At 39.9% G+C, this 25871-nt stretch overlaps 1 protein-coding gene across 2 annotated transcripts in view; it reads right to left on the bottom strand.

Annotated features, from left to right (window-relative positions):
• ESD (esterase D) overlaps positions 1 to 25655 on the bottom strand; it is a 35034-nt gene extending 9379 nt beyond the window's left edge. Inside the window, exons 1-6 of one of the 2 annotated variants that reach the window (XM_067563123.1) lie at positions 25638 to 25655; positions 16930 to 17005; positions 15572 to 15660; positions 13401 to 13499; positions 10945 to 11069; positions 10140 to 10259 (exon numbers count right to left, since the gene is read on the bottom strand). In XM_067563123.1, coding sequence (XP_067419224.1) covers positions 10140 to 10259; positions 10945 to 11069; positions 13401 to 13499; positions 15572 to 15660; positions 16930 to 16997 — 501 coding nt within the window. In that variant the 5' untranslated portion in view covers positions 16998 to 17005; positions 25638 to 25655. Of the gene's footprint in view, positions 1 to 10139; positions 10260 to 10944; positions 11070 to 13400; positions 13500 to 15571; positions 15661 to 16929; positions 17006 to 25248; positions 25328 to 25637 lie in introns of those variants that run through there. The other variant, XM_067563122.1, reaches the window with a different exon arrangement.
• Between the last annotated feature and the right edge of the window lie 216 nt (positions 25656 to 25871).

The raw sequence follows: 25871 nt of genomic DNA, 5'->3' as shown, positions 1-25871 counted from the left end.
CTGGAAGTGTATTCAAAAGCTTTTCTACCTACAGTTACATTTGTAGCACTTTGGGGAAGCAGTGCTCTATTCTTACCTTTAGACAGCATTCAAGCTCAGTCCTGCGACATAGTTAGAATATCCTCTTTTTGATATACAGAAACAACCCACAAATAAGTGCTCAGAGACCCCAAAGGGGACAGAGATACAACCAGCTTTGTGACCGTGACATACAGAATTTGGCAAAACCAGAAATATTAATTAGTTTTTAGGATACAATGTTTTTCTGCTATCCTCGGTGTCGGATTTCAACTCATCATCAGAACTGCTTGAAAACTTCCTATCACATGCTAAAGCAACGCACGAATAACTACAATCGGTCAGACACATTTTATCATACAATCGGGTCTAAATAATGTCAAATAGCTTGATGCACTTTGCCTCATTCCACTAACACAGAAAACCACAGTAAGACCTGTGACCTGTCCGTACCTGGGGTAGCCACCTGAAAATGCCAAGGTCAGGGCAGGCTGCAAAAGGAGAGCAGATTCTCCCAGCACTGGTGGGTGGCACTGAAGCCAGACTTTCCAACCAGCCACAAACTGTGCTTCTGATTCCCCAAACTGGTAATCAAGAAGCCAGTACACAAATACACACAGTCCCCTTTGCTGCATTTCAGTCTCCGGCTCCCAATCAGCCACTAGGTCCAGTAAAGAGACCAGTTATTTAAACACTATGCTCTTTACTAAAAAGGTTCCTCCTGACCCCAAAGGGTCAGCCACAGTACCAGATCAATATAAGTTTGGATCTTACCCAAAATACCACACTGCCAGTCAATCCTTTAGTAATTAAAACTAAAGGTTTATTATAAAAAGAAAGGAACAAACAATAAGAGAAATGTTAAAGGATTAAAGCAATCAGATACATACAAATGATTTGAAAAGTCCATGTACATCAGGTTTCTAGAAGAATTGTGGAGTTTGCAGGCTTGTATAGTCCCTCTGATATACATCCAGTATCTGGATGGGTCTCAGTCCTTTGTTTCACAGCTTCAGTTGCAGATGACTTGGTCCAAAGTAGATAGATAGGTTGCTGAAAGCTGAACAGGATTGAAGACAAAATGGATTCCAAGGCTTCTGTCTTCTGCCTATATCCTCTGGCCCCTGCCTTGCTGCTTGTGGAATTTTACAGGAACCAAAATGGACTCCAGAGTCACATGGGAAAGTCCTGGTGACTCATCAGGTATAACCCTGGCTTCTGCCCCTGGGCCCCTTGCACCTGGGAATGTCTTAAGGGGCCATTAAGCAGGCAATTGTTCTGCAGCCATCCTGTCTGGGGTGTGTCCCAGACAGCACAATTTGAAATATAGATATCTCAAACATATTCATAACTTCCATTACACATATAATACATGAACATAAACATTATCATCTTACTTAGCACATTATAGCCTTTCTAACAGTACCTGACATGGCATATCTCACATGAATTATTATGATTTTGACATACTGATGTCAAACAATATCATAATTGCTCCCCCCCCCCAATCCAGCCAGCGTGACAAGACCCATTTGAGTGTTCCTCCTAAAAGATGAAGCTTAACTGAAGTGCTCTAACAGTAAGAACAACTGTGTCAGTCTTGTAAGTTTATGTATCATTTAGGGCCCATCTGGCCCGAGAAAACCACACTACCGTTGACAGTGTTATATATAAAAATAAATAATGTTATAGCTTACTATGCTGATGGGACCAAACACCGCTTAACCATGTTGCAAGACGATTACTGCAGCATTGTAAACAAATAACAAGTAAGTGGGTGCTTTCAGTATTGCTAGGCAATCTGCAGCACATGTTGGGAAGCAATACAGATTAATTATTTTCCAAATTTTATTTATTAACAAACTGCCACAAAAATTCTGTGCATGCTGAAAGCAAATACATTAAAAACTTAATATATTAATGGAACAGAGCCTAGAAGGGGAAACAACATATGTCCATTTTAGCTACACATATAGCAACTGTGACGCTTACAGGTCAAAGTATCTGAAGCCATGGTTATTCTTACTGTCCCTCGGCGTGGAGTGGTGGGGGTAGCGATGCAGCCTCTAATCCCATGTGGAACGTTGAGAGCAGGTGTAGGGAGGTGCTATGGAATTTTCCATGGACTGCAAAGGGAGGTGAGCCCAGGATTGTTGAACCTGTAGGTCCACAAGAGTCTACAGCATCTTTGTTTGCTGCTGGAGAAGCCCCATTACGTCCAGAGCATCTCCTCCTTTTCCTGCTGGGACTTTCTCCTGTCCACTTTTTCCTTCTCCATACATATTCACTATCCAGTCCCTGTTCATGGTCTGATGCAGTACTGGCTTTCATGATCTCTCCGAACATGCCATCCCAATTTCTCTTTTCTCCTTCTTATCTGGCTCAAGTGTTCAGCAGCTGTGGTGGGGGAACCCCTCAAGGCCACAACAACAGCAGCTAGAGATAAAACATAGGGGTACTATTGTCAGTATAGTCACAATGGAAAGCAAAACTGAAGATTCAGAATTCCCTTCCCATCCTCCCCTTAAGTTTTAAGCAATACATGCTTATTGACGCTTCTGCTTTGGAATACTTGTGCACAACACCATTCACACCATCAGCTGTGCTCAGCATGGCCCTCCAGGAGTGAGGGAAATGAGGAGGGAATTGCCAGTTGCATGAAATTATGACTGGAAGGCAATGGCATTGACTGCTGGCACCATTTCCCACAAGTGGTGGTGATTTCAGCTGATGTCCCAACCCTGAAGGTAACAAAAGCACAGAAAGCACAGCTGGCTGCTGGCAGCCCGAAGCCACTGAGACCCATATGCTGCTAGCCAGTTTACTGCAATTGTGATTGGCAAAGTTCTTGCAGCCTAACATGGGAAAGTGTCCTGCCATGGAAGAAAGAAATATAAGGCTGTCATCTCTTCAAGCCCTCAGGAGAAGGCTGCAAAGAACCTCCATGGAAGTTTCATCGAGACCAATCAGGAAGATTCAAGGGAAATCTCTATGTACATAAACAAACTGCTCTGCATGATTCCTCTTGCCTAACTGTGCACGGGAATGAAAAACAGGTAACTCCACATCTTGTTGTTGTACCGCTACCTCTTCTAGCACGAGTACATTAATGAAAAGTCATTAACTGTGTCCTGTTAGTTGAGGGCACTATCAGTACGTAATTGTGATGGCAAATATATTTACACACTTACCCCAGATTCCTTCCCATACATCGGGGCTGCTCATACTCGACTGCCGGGACTGACTGGATGATGGTGGAATCTCAAACAGGTGCTGGCTCACTGCACGCTGGAACTCCCCCACTCACATGTCCCCTATTTCCCTCCTCGCTGTTCATGGCAGGAGTCTGTCTCTTGGGCTACATGGAGGTATCCATGGCGGTCTGTGGCGTGGTGGAGTCTCTGCCAAATATGGCATAGGGCTCTTTGTAAAGGCAGCAGGTCTGCAACTCAGCACTGGATAAACTGTTGGCCTTCCTGGCTTTCTGATATGCCTGCCACAATTCCTTTACTTTTACACAGCACTGCTGCTGATCCGTGTCATACCTCTTCTCGTGCAATCTGCTCGTAGATGTCCACACTGCTATAGCTGGTCCGTAGCTGTGCCTGCACAGCCTCTTCTTCCCACAGGCCCAGGAGATCCGATATCTCGGTCTACTCCAGGCCAGAGCACATCTAGAGTGTTTAGCTTGTATGGTCGGCTGAACAGTTGCACACAACAATGGAAAGCTGCTAGGTGTGTTTGCCAAGCTGGACAATCAGGAAAAGGCATTTCAAAAATTAGTGTGGTTTAAAAGGTGTGTGTGGGGTGCCCTTCTTGTCTCTGTGACCCCTGGGCTGGGGAGTTCACAATTGTGACCAGGGATGTCAGTGTCAGGGATTGTGGGCTGCTGCTGGAGGACTGTTGGGGTCGATATAGGCAATGTGGTGTCTACACTCATGCTGCGTCGACCTCAGCGCCACTCAGGGTAGTGATGTTACTGCGCCGACATATATAATGCTTACATTGGTAGGAGATAAATTTAAGTGTAAACACATTGTACAGCTAGATCAACACGAGATAGCTTAAGTCAACCTAACTTTGTAGTGTAGATCAGGCCTAATTTTATTAAAGGTTGAGCAATGGTGTCTCTAGTGGAAAGTATCAGTACTGCCTAACTTCACTTTGCTCTCAGAAGTTTAAGTCAATCCTCCAGATAGCGAGAGAGAATCTTTGAACTGCACATGGATACAATGTTAGGCCACAATTGTGTAAGTTTTCTATGCAAGTGGACATCTACCCCTGTGAAGAGCCTCACTGAAGCAGCACTGCAGGAGTCCAATTACATGGAGCAACTTGCAGGTCTGGGGCCTTGGAAGCTACTAAACAACCCCCCCCGGCGCCCACACACACAAAAAACTAATGACTCATCTAACAGAGAGCTAAATAATTCGCTAACCAAAAATTCAAGGGGCTACTGTGGATTTTGAAATCTCTAAAGCCCTAAAATTAGGGCATTTATTGACGATGCCAAGGAAGAAAGAACATCTTAAAAATTCCATGAATTGTAATTTGCATGTATTGGGAATTAACTGAGTACAAACTTTTAGCCATTTTATAACAATCTTACAGTACTAAGGCTTTAAATTCCCCTGGAATTTCTCCTTAATTAGCTGTTGCAAAGAAATCTTTCTTCCCAAGATCACACACTCTGTGAAATTTAATTTTTGTTAACAGAAGATAGAAATAATTCAGTAGTATGAAAGACTGAAGTTACACTTCTGAGAGGAGATTCCATATCTTCCTTAAACTGGCCCTTTGCCATGTTTTCAAAATTTTTGTTTCCTGGAGATTTTATAGATCAGAGATGTGACATGATGATTCTCTTCCTCATTATTTGCATTCTTTTAAAATTAAATACATTTAAGATTTTGATTGTTTTAATCCTTGTTTTAGTTAAGAGTAAGAAGAGGATGAACTGAGATGTATTATTTTGGTGACAGCTACAGCCATTCTAATTTATTATCTTGATTTATGAGATAATTCACATATGCAAAGAAGGTCACAGTGGTTATGCTCTCTTGCACACGGTTCTGAATGTGTCCTGTAGACAAGCTATTGAAGCACTAACCGAGCAGGCATGTCACAGTCTTGCATAGCAACATGAAAAAGATCACTTGGGAAAAAACAAAAAACCAAGTAGTTCTATTTAACCAGGTAGTAAAAAACAAAAAGCTTCTTGGAAGGATAATTATTTGGTAAAAATGTCTATAATTCAGAGACCTATGTGAAATAGACAGAACTGTGATTCAGGAAGCAAATTATTAGAATACCCATTCCTTATTTAATAAGGGACGAGCAAGGAGGAAGCTATGCTTTACTTCCTTAACTCTGAAAAGTATTTTAAATCAAAAGTTACTCTGCACTGTGAGCCAAAGGACCTACCGACCACCTCCTTGTAACTGTATCACTGTAAGATCAAAGAGATGGTGGTTCTTAACTAAGTGGACCTCTAGACAAACACTACATTGCCTCCCAAAATACTATCGCCCAATATCTTTATGTTCAAGGTCAACAGAATTCTTTTGTGGGTCTATGTTGGCAGAATATGCACATATATTTAACTAAAGTTCAGGGATAGCTTGAAGGAGATTTTCAGAATCCCTCTCATATGCTTAGTCTATAAGCACTCTTCTATAACCTCTTGAATGCACACATATAGCCAGCTTTACCTTAAATTCATCTGACATAGTAGGGAACATATTCTACTTTCAAGAAGAACATTACTGATGTCCTCATAAGGCAGATAGATAGGTATGAGTGACAGCCTATTAGTCATATGCATAGAGAAAGTGATGATCTTTCTTCTAGAAAAGTGCCAAACAAGGCTCTGCAGGTATCACAGCAAACACACAAGGACTAGTCAACCAGAAATTAGAGCCTCTGTCAATATGACTGAAGTCTACTATATGGTTTTGATTACTGTACCTTACCTCTACACTAGTTGCTCATTACTGATTAAATTACAATAGAAAATATATGTATATCAAGCTCTATAGAATTTGATAAGTAATGTTTTCTAAGTTAGCCTTGAGGAATCTTTCATAGATCTTTTCCCATCTCTGACTTCTATGATTCTGTCCACTTAACATGTTTCACTCTTATTTTATAAGGGATTTTATAACTCATCACACTTCACTTCATCTATCACCTGTTCTCTTGTATTTGGGTAACTTATACTGCTTCTGCTTCTATTAGATAATATAGCAACAGTTTAATTGTAAACAATGAAACTAGAAAAATATAAACTATTGAACTCTAAATAAAAAAGATACTGAAAAAGATGGAAGATTTTTAGATACTCAAACGTTTTTGAAAGAATAGGTACTGAAACTGGTCTATTAATTTATCATTTCAATAGTGTTACTACTGTGGCAGCTAGGCACTTTAGAGATTACATCACAAGAGAACAAAAACAATTAGTCAAGTAATCAGCTACAAGGAGGTCTCTTGTATAGTACCCTGAAGGTCACCAGACTACAGCATTGCCATGCTGCTGAAGGGAGGAGTTGAAGAGGCAAGGACCCTCATCCAATAGACCTCTGCCACCAGGAGAGGAGAATCTAACTCTCCCTCACTTAAACAGATATTACACTGCTATAATTCCACTAATGTCAAGGGAGTAACTCCCAATTCTTTCCAGTGTAAATGAAAATAGAATCAGGCCCATGGTGTTATACTTAGGTTCAAATGGGAAGCATTTCCCAGATAATTCTAAATGCTCTCACAGCATAGACTGAGGCCTGGTCTACACTACAGGGTTAGGTCAACCTAAGCTGCCTTGCGCTGACAGAGCTGTGGAAGTGTCTTCACTTAGATTTGGCTCCGGCTGACATCAATGCCTCTCTATGCCAATTTAGAGTCCCAGAGTGACAGAGTCAAGGTCCATGTAATTAGGTTGATGCAGTGTTAGTGCAGATACTGCATTGCTTAGGTCTTTCAGGAGTTGTCCCATAATGCCCCACACTGGCTTTCAGGAGCTGTCCCACAATGCCGCGCACTGCCAATGCAAAGAACCAAGTGTGCACACATACAAGCAATTTTATATCTGTGGTGACTATATGCTGACGTAAGTTAGGGCCACATTATTTTGTAGTGTAGACATGGCCTGAGATCATGTCTCAGATGCCCTCAGTGATCCAAGACCAAAAACTTTTGCTGAGTAAGAGATGGTGAAAGGTACCATATAACTTTGATGACATGAAATAACTATGGAATCAACAGGAACTAGTAATAATAGACTTTAATTATCTTAAATCCCATAATTCTGCAATTTTTTTTTTGAAGACCTTCCAGCATAAGCTGTAGTTGGTCAGTAGTCTCTCCACATAAGGCAATATCATTTGCATACTCAACATCCTCTAAAGATGAATCTTTAAATTTGAATATCTTTAAATCTCTGACTTAGGCCTCCATCAGCTTTGTCATCACATAGTCAATTAGAAATAACATAGGTGAGAGAACACAGCCCTGGCATACTCCTGATTCTCAATACTATCTTCGACCCTCACACAACTGGATGTACTGATTTTCAAGCTGCTCTAGTTCATGTAAGAGATCAGCACCAAAGACAGCATTTAGCCATATGCCTGAAAAGCGGGCAGAGAGGAAGAAAAAACATCATGGATTATTTGTTCTAATTAGCATAACAAAAGGTGGTGACAGAATCATAATGTTTAGCCATGTATAAAAATATAGTTAGCTTCAGATTTAAAGCTTTTTATAAATAGTTTAGAGCAGGTTTAGCTAGAAATCCAAAATGGTGGCCACAATGATTTCATATCAGGGAAGAAACAAAATGGAGGTCTTAAGAAAACTGACCAATAGCAGACAGGTAGACTAGTGTGAAATAAAGGTCAAGTTCCTAAATACCTGAAGGGAGGAGTCAGTTAGATAGGTAGGAAGTTCTCAAGGAGGTCCAGCTCAAGTGACAGGCAAAACTAATTAGCATATCAGACAACTGATTGGTCAAAAAGACATCACCCCATTGGGAGGGAACTATGCTAATAACTGGCATTTAAGAACACAAGCAATCAGAAAGGGTCAGAAAACATATATAAGGCAGAGAGCTGACAGGCTTAAGTGTGGGTGGTTTTGATGGCCAGAGGAGAAAAAGACAACAGAAGGCAGCTGCAGCACGCAGCTTGACAGAGCAGAAGGACCCCTGAGATGAGTCAGAGGGATTTGATCAAGAAGAAGGAAAGTATAACTCCTCTAAGGATAAGGAATGTATTAATATGATTGTAAATAAAACTGGATACTTGTGTGGGAATGGCCTCTTACCCCATCCATTCTATAATTGCCTGATCAACACTCATAGAATGTTATTTTGTAGTAATGTTATTGAATGTGTAATATTGTAATGTTACTTTATACAGATGAATAAGGAATTTGGGTGTTACACTGTAATAGGTTTAATTTTATATTACAACACTGTATTAAGGCTTTACATATATGTATGAAGGGTCTTTTCTCTCTGTACTATATGTTGCAACACTGTATGTCTGCTACACTGTGTACTATGCTGCACCAAGTATTCACATATTACAACATGGTTATAATGTACACTAAGGAAGTGTCAATTTGTTATAAGTATTACACTGCATCTTTATGGTTTACGTTATATTTGATGTTGAGTCGCATTAGATTACATAATTTATGGTATCCTGTATTGTCTCAGGTGACCTATGTCATTTGTTACATTATGTTGATTTTTGATTGAAGAGTCCAATTGTAAAAGACATTTTTTGGAAGAAATTACTGTCCATCAATCCTTTGAGTGGAAGGTTGTATCCGTGTCCTCCTCCCAAGCGTAAGCTGAGGCAGGCATTTCTAGGGAGTTTTCCAATGATTTAAAGGAAAACCTCTGGTAAACCCTTACAAATCCTCTAAGGTGAGCCACCTCCCGTTACCCACTTATAGAGACAAGGCTTGTGATTGGTCCATTAATATAACTAAGCCATTATAGGGTCTCTTGGGTCCAAATTTTGAGTGTAACAGTACCATGGTAAAATTCCTCCATTAGGCACATTAAATCCTCAGAAAAATTGAAGAATCTATGGGTCTTAAAATTAATGGTGATAAAACTAAAGTTAGGCATGCCTCCTATAAAATGGAAATGACGACATGCCGATGCCACATGTAGACAGTAATGGCATTAAATGGGTGAATAGTTTTATCTATCTTGGTAGTCGGTTGACAACAGGAGATTCCATAACCAAAAACGTCATGTCGGATCAGTCTTGCATCAAAGGCATTTCAGCATCCTCAAAGGACTCTGTTTGAGCAGTGGAATATCTGTGTAACAACTAAGACACGAGTGTTCAATGTGGTGGTGGTGACTACCCTGTTATGTAGAGCAAAAACAAGGCCATTAAAACATCCGAGGACAGAAAACTAAACAGTTTTCCATGTCAAAATGTATGGTGTATTCTTAGCATCAATTTGGTTTGATATTGTCACAAATGAGGTGATACTTAGATGATTCCAACCAGTTGCAAATCTGCCCAGATGATTGCAACGATGAGGTCCTGTCCAATGGGCAGAAGAAGGTAGATATCTACAGAAGATTTACAGAGCTGAGTTCTAAGAAAGTAGAGCATGACATCAGCCATAAATGAGATTGAAAGATGTGATTTGAGGGATTTAAGAAGCCCAAATCTTTCCATATTGACTCGTGACGAAGGAAGACGACTTGCAAGAGGCCATTCAAGATAGAAGTCCATTCTGTGTGATGCCATAGCTATACTACAACCACATGAATCTGCTGCTACTTAACCACAATAGTCTGCATAGAACAGCAATAAGACTTTTTTATATTCTCCACTGGAGCAGAGATTTAATTCAGTTTTTAACTCTTTGAATTCTGTATTTGGTATTTCACCAATGCCAAGTAATAATGCATTTTACAGTAGCATTCAGTGCTAGTACCAACTATTAGGATTAAAAATAACTATTAACTATTAGGATTAAAAATAAAGTTATGTGTAATCTTTAAGGTTGCAACAACAGAGACTTTAACTTGAATTTGATTTTTAAACTGCTTTTTTCCCTAGAAGATTGTATAAAACTTAGTATCTTACTTTGTATTTTCCAGGATTCTTCAAGGCAAGGATAAGAGCTCCATGGCCTCCCATTGAGTGCCCAAAAACAGACATCCTTTCTGAGTCAGCTGGAAAATTGGCATTTATTAATTTAGGCAGCTGGGGAAAAAAATCGACCAAAAAAGGAAGACTTTAATATGTTTAGACTTTGAGAGTCACACAACTTAATGTGATCTACTACTGTGTTTTAATACAGATAAAATAACAGAGATTAAAGTTTGTTTTGTACTTGTATAATTTAACAGTTTAAGTCACAGTCTGAAAACTCTCAACTACAGAATATCACTAATAAAAGAAAAGGAAACATTTCAAACATCTAACATTATTCAATAATTCCATGCTCTGCAAGATGGAAATCAATTTAGACATATTATTGCAACACATTTATGTATATGTACTTGTATAACAAGATTTTGATCTTTCATTATCATCTTGTTCTCATTTTAACGAAATCCCTATGTTCTCACAAAACAAGAATGACAACTTGTTCTGGAGAGGTCTTTTGTATTTCATGTCCCTGTCAACATTAGTTTTTAGTTGGGACCATACATGCTGCAAATTAACAGACTTCTCTGCATTATTTATCATCTTAATAGATTTGTTCAAGCATTCTCTTTTGAAAATGACGACACTTGACTGCTAATGAAAATGGTTCAACTTTGATATGCATGACAAACAGCCATCTCACTACAATAGTTCAATTAAGAGCAGGTCAGTCCCTCTAATCTTCAAAGGAGATTAACGTTACTAAATATGTTAAATTTCATTTATTTGGAAAAGTCACCTCATCCTTTATGTACGAGTACATTCTATAGTTGGTTTTCCATGGTTCTTCAGTGGCGTCTACATAAAAACCAGCACCTGTGCCGAAGTCCCAGCTCTCATCTTCTCCTTCAATATTGCAGCCACCTACCATGGAAAAGTGATTCTATGTTTATTGTCCCATCTTTATCAGATGTTTGGTGCTAAGGTATTCTTTTCATGATATAAACCATACCCTTCTAAGCGGACCTGGATAAATTTAACATCTGTGCCTGTTTCCCCAAAACTGTAGAATGAGGATAATAATGACATTTAAGCAATAATACATTGGTTTTGATGTTTAATTCATTAATGTTTTCAAAGTGCTCTGAAATCCACAAGTATGTGGAAAGAGAAAAGTATTCTTATAGTTTTCACTTTTCGTCATCCCTTCAACCGTTTTCAAAAGAGCTTCACATATACAGATAAATGTTGCACACAGATTTATCAAGACCATGCACACACACATATATATGTATAACTTTTTTAAAAAAAACAGGTATTAACTTTTTAAAATATCAAAATTTGTCACTGATGTACAATCAGATATTCATTTGACTGAACTTTACTATCAGTCTATACTATACTTCTTATCAAATACGTTAGGAACATGTTAGAAACAGAAAATCCAGTCTATTCTCCTGCCAATACAAGGTACCCTATGCTACCATATATCTTTGAATGCTTTGTCCAGTCTAGTTTTGAATTATATGTTCCACTTCTTTCCTGGGAAGTTTCCAGTCTAGTAAATTTCATTATCAGGAATATCTTCTGTATATTAATTCTAAATTAACATTTTCTGTTTCCTATCAATTATAATCTCTTATAAAACCTAAGTCATTCCTCTTTTAAATAATTGTAGACATATCCTCCTTCATCAAGGTTATACTATTACTTAATTTTTGTGTGTTTCCCTTAAATTCAGTCCATCCAAACATCTCTTATACATCTTCAGTTTGTCTATGATTTGCCAATAACAACGGGTCCCAGAACTGAACATAGTATTTAACACAGGGACCAGTACTTTCTTCCTCGATAACATGCCTGTTTATGCAAGCCAGAATTACAAGGGCCTTTTCTGCGCTCATATTAAATTGCAAATTCATATCTAATCTGACACAACTGTTAGAACAATTTATATACACACACCTGCCTCCTTGTCACAAGGATTTTAAGAAGATCAAAGTTCAGCTCACTCCTGTGACAAGGACTCTGCCAAAAACAGAGGGATTCTGGAAGTTGTAGCTCAGGAATCATGGGAACTGTAGGCTGCAAACAAAGTATGCTGAGCATAAAAGTGCTGGTTGCCACTGTCTAAGAGAGATGGTAGCACTTGCTGTGAATCTCTCTGTCAAGGAAGAGACTAGGGAAGGACAAGTGTGTTAATCCTGCTAAAGGAAAGGGCTAAGGAAAAAACCTGGAAAAGAGTCTGGGAGGAAGTCTGCAGAGGAGCAGACGCAAAGGACTGTTTGGGACACCATGAAGAGAGGCAAATGCCTGCAATAAAGGGAAAAAATGTTCACTTACATCCTGATAAAGAGGCTTTAAAGCCATGTGTTCCATGTTTTCCTGTTTGATTATTTCTGTTTACCATGAAAGAGAGCTTTTCATTCAGCTGGAGGGCTAAACCACCAACAGGGGAAATAATGGGACTGGACAAATCTGATGACAAAGATAAACTGCACCGTCACACTACTATAACTTGATTCTTCCTCTTAGCTTGTAAGTTTATTCACCTGTTGCATTTTGTCTGAATCTTAGATAATGAGCTCTCTAGGGCAGGGACTGTCTTGATGTTGTTTGTTTGTGCAGTGCCTGCAAGACCTCAGTGATTCAGGAGCCGAATTAGCAATCAACATTACCCAAAAGATCCACAGAAGTGAGAATTCATAGTTTCATTTACTATATATATTATTCTTACATCAAAATGACTGACCAATTGGTTAACATAGTAAAAGCATCCAGACTGGTTAATAATTAAAATCATGCAGTGTTTTAATATCACGTGCTGCAAAGAGCTGCAGGAGACATTAACGAGCCACTTGCGGCTCTCAAGCCTGAGTATCACTGGTATACACCACAATGTTACATGGAGTGTAAGCCAGGGATTTTGGAGAATTTGAAAAAAATAGAGGGGGATGACAGTCTTACATTGCCAGTGTGTGAGCTGAACTACCCCCTTATCTTAATTTTAGGGTATTTGTATTAAAGTGGTTTTAATAGTGGAGTTCTAAAGTTACGATTCATTAAGTATATATTAAACAATAATCTGAGCAAACTGGTATAAACTATAGAACCTAGAGATGGAACAACATTCCAAATGCAGATACAATTACACCAGTACATTTAGTAGTAACATGAATCGTTCCACTCTTTGGGGATAAGCATCAGTAAGCATTTATATTTATAAGACTCATCATGTAACCTGCAGACACTTACGTGGGCTGGTATCTGGTGCTACTATAATGAGGCCATGTTCAGCTGCAGCTTGATGAAAACCAGATTTGGTTATAAAGTTCTGTTCTGTGCAAGTTAATCCTACAGATAAAAATATGACTGGTTACATACTACTCACAGCATTCCAGCTTTCAACATATACTAGAAAAGTTTAAAAATAAATGGAATTCATGCTTTAACCATGAATAAAGAATTTGAACAAGCAATTGTTAACAGTCCATAGAAACAGACTCAGTTACATTTTCACATTTCCACAGGAAAAAAGGTTTGATCGTACTAAGTTTCCATTTCCCACTTGTACCAACCACCATTCCTTTTAAACATCTTTGGGATTTTGTCTGTGGTTAGGTTATGGCCATGGCCATGATTAGGTCACTGAATGTTTCATTCACCGAGCCACACAGGTGCTTATTCATTTACCATAAGCAGAGTTTGCTCAAACACTGTGTATTTCAGATAGATACCATTTGAGAAGATATTAAGTGACAAAACAAAGTCCTATATTTCATTAGTTAGCTATTATAATAAGCCTGGTGGCTCCCCAGCCCCCAAGATCCATAGCAACATATGCTTCTTATGTCAGAGCAGGTTTGAGACTGAAGTCAAATTGCAAGCTATGATAGCTTAGACCAGTATTTTAAGGATTCTTCACAGTGCCATGTAGGAAGAGTTACTGATTGTAGTTTTCGCCTTCACCTATGGTAAGCTTTAGGTAGTTTCAACTGATTGACTTATTAGCTAAAGCAGCATGCTTGTAATTAGTTATTTTACTGTAGTTGCTGCATAAGAGTTCTGGTATTACCTCAGACAATTTTTTCTAATCTACAAATAGCTTCCAATATTAGATGTTAACATTATTACGCAATCTGTCATCATTCCTTGTGCACAACACTCACTTATAATGGGAATCAAGTACAGGTTAAGGCTTAGGATCATACATCTACTGGCCTATTCTACCGTTGTACTTCCACTAGCTTTAATGTTATTGTAACAGCCTCTAATTTTAGTGACTGATGTTTGTGCACTGAACTGAGTTCTTTATTAACTTTGCCAGCCATCACTAATATAAATTTGTTATTTGTTTCTTAATTCATACAAAATTTTAACAGTTAAAGAAGGTAATTGGGGGAAAATATCAAAAGTAACAAGTAAACTTTATCATAGCTACATACTGGACTACTGGTAAAATTACAATAGGCTGCAAAACATTGCTTTCAGCAACTTCTGCTTAAATTGATATAGCATATATTGGGACAGGTTTTCAGGGTTTTTTTAAACTAAATTCTACATCTTATATATACAAAGTACCTGTGGTAAAATTCATATATCAAACTTAGTCTGATTTATTAATACAACTGGTGTTAATTTATTAATTGTCTATTTATTAATAGAACTGGTGGTTCCTGTTAAAATTTCTTCTAGAACTGTAATGTCACTCTTCAACAGTCACCCTATTCATTAAGTATAATATTTTACAGTATATCCACTCCCTGATGAGATCTAGATAGTACAGTATCCTAAAGCATGGACACAGGCTGAAACATTTTCAAATTTTCATATAACAAGTTTACGTAAATAGGACACAGTTTTCCCCGTTGTGGATTCCACCCTACTTGTTTAGTTCTGATAATTTTTTCTTTAACAAATCCCAAAAACAGCCCCATAGAGGAAAATAACTATGGAGAATGCAAACAGCAGCCAACCACAAGCTGTTTAGGCTCTACAATTTACATACAACAAACTTTTAAAATCAAATTTCAGCTTAGTCACATAGAATATCCGAAATCTATCTGAAGATTTAGTCAATATGAGCTGAAGGCCCACCAACAATATATAGGCTCTAGATTTTTTTGCATGTGAAAAGCCAGATCCTTCAAATTGCTCTGCACTGCTCCATCAGCCTACCAAAAAAAAAAAAAAAGGCCATAAATCTGGCAGTCTAGCTCCAGAAGGCTGGCTGATTCAGGTGCTGGCACAATACCACGTTGCAGGAGAGTGTTTAAACCCCAACACAAACAGTTTTCAATGGAATTTAAGAATTGCCATAGAAGTATTTCAATTTACCCCACTCTGTTTTTTACATACTAGTAAATTTTGGGTCTTAAACTGACCTAATAGTATATTTTAAAAATACTGAAGTTCACATCACTTACCTGAGAGCCAGTACAGCACAGGGCATTTTCCAGTTTCTGCTTTTGGTGGCAAATAGATTCCAAATCTCATTTTGCATTTTAACTCTGTACTGTAGCAACAAAATACATTTGATTAACACTATTTAACTGACAGGCCCAGGATGATCATTAAAAATAAAAGCTCACCTAAGGTTTATCTCTGCATTTCTAGAATACTAATCACAATTTCTTGACTTGGCCATTGTTGGTTCAATGGAGAATGCTTCACTTGCACTCTTAAAATTTTGTATGAAGTGAATTACAATATAAAGTGAGCTACATTGGCCCTACTGAGTAACACAGACTGCATTTCTATGTTTTAAATATATTAACAAAAGAAACAAAAAATAAAGCAGATCCTCACAGTCTGGGTGGTAGGAAATATTTTGAAAATTAGCATTGGAATTCCAGACCTACCAATGTTGAACTTAACTTATCTGTAAAATAAGAGACTTATTTTAAGAACATATACAGATAGCTCACATAATTTACAGTGCAGTACATATAGAAGCAAAAGTCAAGTTGTTTCAGTCTCCCAGTTTGATAGACTAATCAGTTGCCCTATTTTTATTAAATATTAAAACAGCCAATAGAAAGCATTTTTTTCTTCAAAAGCTACTTTCTTTAGATGCAAGATCTACCAGCAGCAGTAACATATAAAGGAATATATACTCTAATTCAAAAAGTGCATCAAAAGATGGACAAGCACCTAATCAATATTCTAATATATTTAAATTATACTCCATTTCATGCCACAAGCAAACAGGGCGGAAAGACTTACATAAGTAACTGGAGTTTGACCTTTATCTAAGAGTCTCTCTCTTTCTCTGCAAAGAATTGCTGATTCATGGTAATGGGTGTATTTTAGAGACCAGAAAGCTATATGCTTATATATAGTTGTATAGGTAATTCCTCCTCATTAAATGAAAAGATTGTTTCTACTTGTCTTGGTTTGTTTGAAGCTTCTGGTCATGTAAATAGAACACTTACTGCTTCATTCACATAGACGTTAAAATATATTAATATCCCTATCCTGCAAATACAGCAGCCCAAGGTGATGAGACCAGTTCTCAGGACATTGATTTATTTTCTAGGATAGTAAATTTACTATTAATGTTTATCCCCTGCAAAGCTAATATTAAGAGTTTAAAAATAGAATAAAGCAAACAGTAAGTTGAAGACAAAATATTAATATAAAAATTAAGCTACTAAAATACTGATATTAGTATCAGGGAAATGCATATTTTGTCTTTTTCTTTTGACTATGGAAATACTGTAAGTAAATGATATTGCCGTTGCTCTCCTTCTGCTAAATTTTAGGTTGCCTTTGTAACATTTACCTGTCATGTTCAAACACCTTCTGGAAACCCTCAAAGCATTTGTTGCTGGAAATCTGTTTCAGTGCCATAATCTCAGCTGTTAACAAAAATAAATAAATAAAATAAACAAATACTATCCATTTGTGGCACCTTTACTTAGAATTACAATTTCTCAAAACAGAGTCTCGAGCCACGCATTTATTTATTTTTTAATACTTTGAATGGCCATTTTTTCAGGTGACTACAATCCACCTGATTTTAACAAAGAAGTTACCTTCCAGTTACACAAATTATTTCCATATTTCAGAAACAATATTTCAGTTTGCTTACATGAACATTTCAGGTTTAATAATTATGGTCTATAATAGGAAACCAAATTTGTGACTGTTTGCCAAGATTATTTTTTCTTTCTTACTTTTAATAGAGGAGACAACAGCAATGGTGTGAAGGGAGTGGGATCGAGTTACCAAGACATCTCCTCATTTCTTTTTTGGGGGTACACAGGTTTGAATTTTTTTTTGTCTTCTGAAGGCATTCCATCTCTGGCAAGCTATAGTCTTTTACTCTCCAGAATCTACTCCTACACTACGCAGTTAAAATTTATTTACATTTAAAACCTACTGTTTTGGGATCATTGTGTTATTCTTCCTTTCCAAATATTAAATTCCAAGCCTGGCAAGGAACAGAATAGTACAGAACAGAAATTACCCTTTCCTTTGGCTTCATTTTGTTCATAAATTAACTCTAGAAATATGTTTTCTCACCATACCCTTTGTGCTTGGGAATTTAACCTCTTAAAAACTTACTACCCAAATACCTTCACTTTTGCTAGCTAGCTAGTAGAAAGTAAATAGAGCCTTTTAAACTATCTGTATCTTGAAGAAACTGTTATTTAAATCTTTACATTAAGACAATAAGAGCTCAACTGTACATTTTGGGCCCTAATTCAATTACTACAATTTTACTCTGGTGTAACTTCCATGGACTATGATAGCATTACACTAGCATAAAACTGGAGTAACACAGTAGTGAACCAGACTCATAGCATCTTTGGAAGGCAATGTCTTTGGAATGCTCCAAATCCTTTTACATTTATTCTCAAAACTATTTATTACACAATTATTCTTGCTACCCCTAGGCTGTAAACATTAACACTAGTTTGTACATTACTGCTTTACTGTACAATATCAGTATTCCATCTTATCAGGTTGACATCCCTCGATCCTTATATAAAAATAAGGAACTTGACAAATATAAAAACATACTTTTGCAATCAGCTCTGGAAAATTAGATAACATTCAAACATATTAAAATATTTCTGCTGAAACTCACCCAGAACACTTGCAGTAATCAGCACAACTGCAGTGAGAGGGAGATGGGCTAGAAGAACTAACAGATTTATTCTCTACATTCTAAGAGTCCAAAAAACAATATTTCCCTAATAAAAATTTTTTTGCTACTAATCTGATATCATACTGAGAAGTCCAACTGCATTTGCAGCTTCTTCCCATTTCACACTGTGGCCTTCATGCATTTCCTCTGCCTCTATCTTTGTTTCTTCCCATCAACATTTTCTTCACAAAAATATTCTTTGTATTTTTTAAAACTTTTTTGAGCAAACAAAATGGTTAAATCACATGAATTTCTGCTTGAGGCTCTGTACCAGTTTTATATGGTTTAATCAAGGTTTGTGAAGTGATTTGAGGGCGTTAAATGAGAAATGCTGTATAGCATCATAACCACATGGTTTTGGTTTATACCAGTTAAAAGTTAACTAGTATCTCAGGTTGAATTGAAGGACTCTTACAAAGCCCTAAGAATCCTTAGCTCCATCATGCTCATTTTCTACCCTACTTATTCCTTTACAAGAAAATCTCTAATTTAGTCTAACATTAAAATTAATATTTTAATCATTTTTAATGTTGTCACTGACGGATACACAGCACCTTAAATACCCATGGTACTACTGAATAGCAAGTCAGTAACAAAAAGATAACAGAACTCCACCTCTAAGGGTTTACAATCTAAAGGTACAAGCAAAGAATACAAGACAAAACCAGACAGAGCAGATCACGGCTATTACATATTAAACACTTAACTGAACAGTTGGGTTTTCAGTAGTTTTTTAATGTTTCTTTCAGTAGTCCTTGGCATATAGTGAGAGACCATTCCAGGCACTCACTGAGGAATGTCTGAGCCAGGAACAAGCAGAGACAAATGAAGTAGTGAGGTAGGAAACTAGGCAGAACATAAGGGAATATGTGGGAAGAGGACAGAATTATGAGAACTAACTTTCCATTCCAGTAAAGTAGAACCTCAAAGATACTTACACCAGAGTTACAAACTGACTGGTCAACCGAACACCATGTGAAACCGGAAGTAAGCAATCCGGCAGCAACGGAAGGGGGAAAAAAAAGAAAGCAAATGCTATACTGTGCCTGTATTGCATCTGAAAAGTCAGCATGCAGAGCAGCAACAGCTCGGGGTTTAACCTGTTTCCTGTAAGCCAAGGGCAGTGTTTCACCCCCTCCCAATCCACCAGGAGGGGGGAAGCTGTTTTCACACCCTCCCCCTACAGCCCAGGAAAGAAAGCTGCCACAGCCAGCTGCTGATGCTGCAAGGAACTGAAGGTTGCAGCCAAAGCCTGGCCTGGAGCTCGAGTGGGAGTCAGAGTCGGAACTGCTGCCTCAAGGAGTTTTAACAGGCCATAGCCTGTGCACAGATGCAGCCCAACCTTTGCCTGTGGCTGCACTCTTGGATCCTGCCAACACTTCTAGGAGTGTAAGGGGTAGGGGAGCGAGGGGCGTTGGCAGCACCAATCCCCTGTCACATGCTACCTCTGGAACATGGAAAGCAGTGCACAGAGCAGAGCGAGCTCTGGAGAGGCAGCTGAGGGATAGGGTTTGTGGTACCAAAGTGAGGGCCCCCCCCAGTTCAGCCCAAAGGCAAGAAACAGGAATAGGGCAGGGAGCTGCTTGCAAACTAGGCAGTACTGCCAGGTGCCACCGCTGCAGAGATCTCTCCCAGGACTCAGCTGGAAGACACTGACTACAGAATACTGTACCATAATGTTTTGTTCAGAGTTACGAACATTTCAGAGTTACAAACAACCTCCATTCCCAAGGTGTTTGGATCTTTGAGGTTCTACGGTACTTCTATTTCATACTCCATTTTTCCTAATTAAGTCAACATGGTGTATCTGCTAATCTCACTATCCGCCCTCAACTACCCAGAGAAATATCTTCTAAAACAGTGGTTCCCAAAGTTTTTAGTAAGGTGACCCACCAATTTCATGTTGTCTTTTGTAGGGAGGAGGAGAAAAAGCAGCACACTGCTCTAGAAGAGTGGGGAAAGGAAAGGGGATTTTATCATTCAGGATGCTACCATGGCCAAATATCATGCAACAGTAGCAGTTCACTAGAGATGTTTTTTATCAGTCATGCAATGTCTGTTTGAACACAGAAGTAGGAGCCGGGAAATTCAGTTCTAATCCAAGCTCTATGCCTGCTTGTGCTCTATATTTTTATCAGTCATGCAATGTCTGTTTAAACACAGAAGACAATGAGCTGGCTTATCTCCTTACATCCCTAATAAAAAGCCCTGCTCCATATTTCCTGCATTCACTATTGTCTCCTGCCTTACAGGTAAACCATACGACAGAGTTTGTTATGTTATGTTAGACAGGAACTAGCACAGTGGGGACAGAGTCCATGACTAGGGCCTCATAGGCACTACCACCATACAAATAATAAATATACCTACCAGCCATATCTTTACCACACAATTTTTATTAAAAGCTGCAGAAAGTTAAAAAGGACTATCCCACTGCTATAAAATGTTAGCCTGATGTAGTTTTCTGTCTTATGTACAGCACCATCTTAACAGAAATTTGTCTTGCTAAGAAAGTAACATCACCCATTAATTTTGATGCCTATTACCTTCCTTTTGTGCTCCTTCTGTTACCATAAGTTTAAATTCTAACCAAATGTTTTGTGTTCAACCATGAAAACACCAACAAAAATGCAAATGTCATCTTTAGGAACTTTTAAAAACTATAAATCCAAAGAGAAAATTGTTACATTTAACTTAAGTCACAGATTCTAAATAAAAGCCACGTGGTATATTGTAAATTAGAAGCTCTTCAGTTAAATATTCTTTTAACATGCAAAGAGACAATGGATGTTTCTGGATGCCTTGGGGTTGTTAGATTTTTAATCCAACTTCAATGTCACATGTAAATGATAGTATTTATGTTTATCTGTTCAACTAACTGTACTTTTGTTCAAACCCAAAATGTGATAAATTAAAATGATATAATCCTGCAGAAGAACAAAGGAAACAGTTTTTGTAACAGAACAATTCCATTGCTATCCAGATCTTTACACTTTATGTATATATATTCATTTTTATATACAAAATTAATATTTCTCTGTGTCCATGGCTAATTTTTTTTGTCTATAATGTTTTTTATATAATTACATTAGAATTTGATTATATCAATGCCAATTCCCATAACAAAAATGTACTGTATGTACATGTACTAATGTAATGGTCAATTTTTTCAAATCTGTGTGCCTAAAACTGAACTTCTAAATTCATGCTCAAGATACCCAGTTTTGAAAGCTTTGGTCGAAAAGAACTATATGCAATCAATCAAATTCTTTTTTATTGTAACTTCAATGAAATCAATGTGTTTTCAATAGGTTGAAAAAAGCAACTAAAGGAAAGGGAATATAACAGAATAAGCTTTTCCAGAAGTGGGATCACCAATAGAATGCAATCAGGCAAAGGAAATTTCAATCTGAGGATCAGGAGAAATTTCCTACCAATGAGCTCTATCAATCTACTGAATAATCTAATTGTATAGAAGGTATTTAAAAAGTAAGCAAAATAAAGTGGAGAATATATTGTAAGGAACAATTCAACATTTGCACAGGAATTTATCAGTTAACACAATACTGATTTGTCTACACCTAATTTCTGATAAGTTTTAATACTATGCAGTGTTGTTGTAGCCTTGTCGCTCCCAGAATATTGGACACACAAAGTGAGTGACGTAATATCTTTTACTGGAGCAACTTCTGTTGGTGAGAGACATAAGCTTTCAAGCTACACAGGTCAGACCTGAAGAAGAACACTGTTTAACTAGAAAGCTTGTCTCTCTCACCAACAGAAGCTGGTCCAATAAAATATATTACCTCACTCACCTTGTCTCTAAGTTTTAACCATGGGAGATACCATCCAAAAATAGGTGCATTTGATTCTGAAATAGAATGGGGGAATTCCTTAAGTGTTTTCAGATGAAAAGGATGGGCCTTTGACACATCTTAAGTCAGAGACATTACTAGGCAAAATTAAAGAAGGCACAAAAACTAGAGGGAAAGGAAACAAAAGTTAGATTGTAGACAAATCATAAGTAATATAGGAGAAGAAAGACAGCGATGGAATTATGGAGAGTTTTAAGAGTAAATGGAATACTATCTAAACTTGATATGTGAGGGAAACTAGTGTAAAGATTCAAGTAGCTGGGAGGAAAATCATCAGTACTGAAGAAGAATAAGGTAGATTTGGCAACTGGAAGGAGAGATGGAAGGGAAGGGAAGGCAAGCCAGGAACCTGCAGTTGTCTAGATAAGGAACCACCACTACATTACCTGCTGTCAGATAAGAGGAAGAGATTAATTTTGAAAGTGTTGAAGCAAAGAAGCTCAGAGTGTTCCCTCACATGGAAGATCACTCCCTCTACTTTGAGTGGGGTTGCATTTGTGTCTAACATGAAAACTATTACACAGAAGATTTCCCTGAGGCTCTGTTCATTTCCTTTACCATCTGACTGAAGCTACATAAATACATGAGTCAGGCAGGGGGATTCCAAGGAGAGGTGGATTACAGCCCCTTCATTATTTCAACAGATATTTTGGATTTAAAAGTTTCCCTTCTCTCTCCACCCCAATTCCCTTCTGCTGTTTTAAAGAAAAACATTTTTGAAAAAAAATTAGTATTATTGCCTGCCTTCTTTCAAGACAGTAAATTATAGAAAAAAAAGATTTAAAAATATAGGAAGTCCACTTAACAGTTTATAGAAAGTTTTAGTATCTGAAACCTAATACAAACATAAGAACTGCATACTGGATCAGAAGTTCATCTACTATTGTATACATTTACTCTCTGACATTATCCATAAGGCTAAGATTTTGTCATGGTTATTTTTAGTAAAAGTCATGGACTGGTCACAGGCAATACACAAAAGCTCACAGAAGCCCATGACCATCGGTGACTTTTACTAAAAATAATGGTCATGGGAGGTGGCTGAGGGAATTACTGAAGCCCAAGGGAGGGATGAGTCCCACCACTGGGACTCTGAGTTCCCCCTTGGTGGCTTGTGCTTCAGGGTCTACACCTGCCCGCAGCTGGAGGCAGTGGAGTCCATCAGCTGAGGCTGGAGGCTTCAGGGCCCCATGCTGTGGGGCCCCCAGAGTCCATGGTGGGTCTGGGCTGGGGATTCCCTCATGGCAAGTCGGTGCTCCGGAGTCTGGGCTGTCCGCGGCAGCTGGGGGCTGCAGTGTTTCCCCACTGCCCGCAGCAGCTCAGAGCTGGGGGTCCCCACCACCTGCCCCAGCAGACAGCAGCACGGTCCCCACTGTGGTGGTGGCTCGGAGCCACTGGGTCCCTGCCACCTGCAGCAGCTCAGAGTTGGGGGGGGCCCTGCCAGCAACAGACTAGAGCTGGGGGGCCCCGTAGTGGCTGAAATCTGCCCCCCTTGCTGAGAGCTCTGGGATTCTCACTACCTGTGCCAGCTGAGGACTCCCAGGTCCCTGCAATGCCCAGAAGCTGACAGCTTCAACCCCGCTGCCCCAAGGCACAAGCCGAAGAGCATAATTTCACGGAAACCTCTGGAAGTCAGATTCCTCGACCTCCGTGAAAGACTTGCAGTCTTAATTATACAATACCGTAGGCTTTGGAGGAAGGAGTAAGAACCCCAATGGCAATTTGCCCCCAGCATTAGGTATCATCCTACTCTCTAGTATTAGAGATTGGCTTAAACTCAAACTTCAGGGTTTAAACCAAATTAGCTCTTCTAAAATTTTTATCATTTCATTCTAAGAGGATATTCTTGATAGCTGTAGACACTTGTCCAATCCTTTTTCATTAATCTTGCTAAATTCTTAGCTTCCAAAACTTCCTTGGCAGCAAGGTCAATAGACAAGTTATGCATTGTGTGAACATTATTTCCTTTTATGTTAAATTTCCCACCTTTTAATTTCATTGACTGTCCCTTTGTTCTTGTGTTGGGACAGGAGCTCCCCATTTACCTTCTCTTCATTGCTCATTATTTATATGCTTTTCTGGTATGGCCAATCTCAGATAAACAACCCAATCTTTTAAGTCTCTCTTCACATGGGATATTCCATGCCCTTGATCCAAGGGTCCAGATCTCTGAATGTCCTCTAAGTTTTTGCAGTATCCTTTTGAGATGGGGTGACCAATGCCGAAACAACCACATCACGAATTAACAAATGGGCATTACAATATTCTTTGTACTATTCTCCATTTCTTTCTGCCACATCAGAACATAGTGTTTGCTAGTTCGACTGCAGATATCCACTGAGCAGAGCGGTCCATGGCACTGGCTACATGATGCCCAGGTCCCCTCTCAGGAGGCCCTTGTGGGAACGGGCAGATTTGCATGGTCACTACCTCGCTCCCCCACCAGCACAGAGCGACCTGCTGCCGCCAGTAAAATCCCTATTCATTTGCAAAACTTGGTGTCTTTCTGCAAGGCTTGCGCGACTGGATAAAACAAGCCCCCCGCGGCCGGGCCCGAAGTTGGGTGACTCTGGACAAGCGGCAACTTCTCGGGCGCGAAGTGACACCGGTTTGGATGAAGCGAAGTGACCGGAGGAGGCTGGACGCGCACAACCACCTGGCGCTCGCCCGGAGACGGCTCCATGGCCAAGCCCCGCCGGCGTGAAGAAGCCGGGTCAGGCTCCCGTTACCGGGGCCCCGGCCCACACAAAGCTGCCCCGGTTCGGGGGAGCCGCGCTGCCTCCCCCGCGCCCCCGGGGAACCCGCCGCCCGCCAGCAGAGCCGGCCCCAGCCCGCCGGGGTCGCAGCGAGCCTCGCAGTGCCGGGAGGCCGCCACCCCGGGGGCGCTCAGCGCGGCGGGGCCTGGGCACGGCGGGGCGGTGTCAGTGAGCGCGGCCGGGGCCTGTCGGTAGAGGGGCGGGCCCGTTGCCGCGTCCAGCGCAGCGCAGCGCCCCGGGGCCTGCAGCAACACACCGGCAGGGCGAGCGCCGCCCTGGGAGAGACCCGCGCCCGGCGGGCCTTTGCCGCAGCTTACCTGGGGGCGCAGGCAAGCGGGCCGCGGCGGTGCGGGAGCAGCCGAAACCAAAGCGCGGGGGCCAGAGAAGGGCGGCTCTTAACATGGCGCCTCCCTCTCCGACTGCCGCCCACAGCGCCGCCCCGGGGACACCGCCGAGCACCTGCCTCCTCCGGCTGCCCACCCCCGCCGCCCCACACACACAACTTCCACAACTGCCTCCCCCCCGTCCGCACCCCGGGACCACCACCCCTCCTTTTCAAGGCTGCCCCCAGTCCCCATGCCCCTTCCAGGGCTGCCTCCCCCTCACAGTGTCACTGCCCATCCTAGGACTGCCCTGCCTCCTCGGGGTACCCGCTCCAGGAGTGCCTCCCCCCCCCCCCCCAAAAAACCCCAAAGGTCACTGTCACCTCCACGGCTTCCCTTCGCCCTCCACATACAGACTGTCACCACTCCCGGTTCCCCTTGCTCCACACACCTACAGAATGCCACCGCCCCCTCCAAGGCTCACATCATGCACAGGATCACCTGGAGAGAGCCTGCTTCAATACAGGAAAAAGAAGCCCACTGACCGCGATAGTTGTCACCTATCACCCCACAGTGGAACCTAAACAGGATATCATTAAACAATTACAAATCATATT

Source organism: Emydura macquarii, unplaced genomic scaffold (assembly GCF_026122565.2).
Source record: "Emydura macquarii macquarii isolate MOO-44397 ecotype Brisbane River unplaced genomic scaffold, CSIRO-AGI_Emac_v2 contig_2473, whole genome shotgun sequence".
Classification (NCBI taxonomy): Eukaryota; Metazoa; Chordata; order Testudines; family Chelidae; genus Emydura; species Emydura macquarii.
Note: the sequence above shows the minus strand (reverse complement) of the source record. Positions and strands in the feature narration are given on the sequence as shown.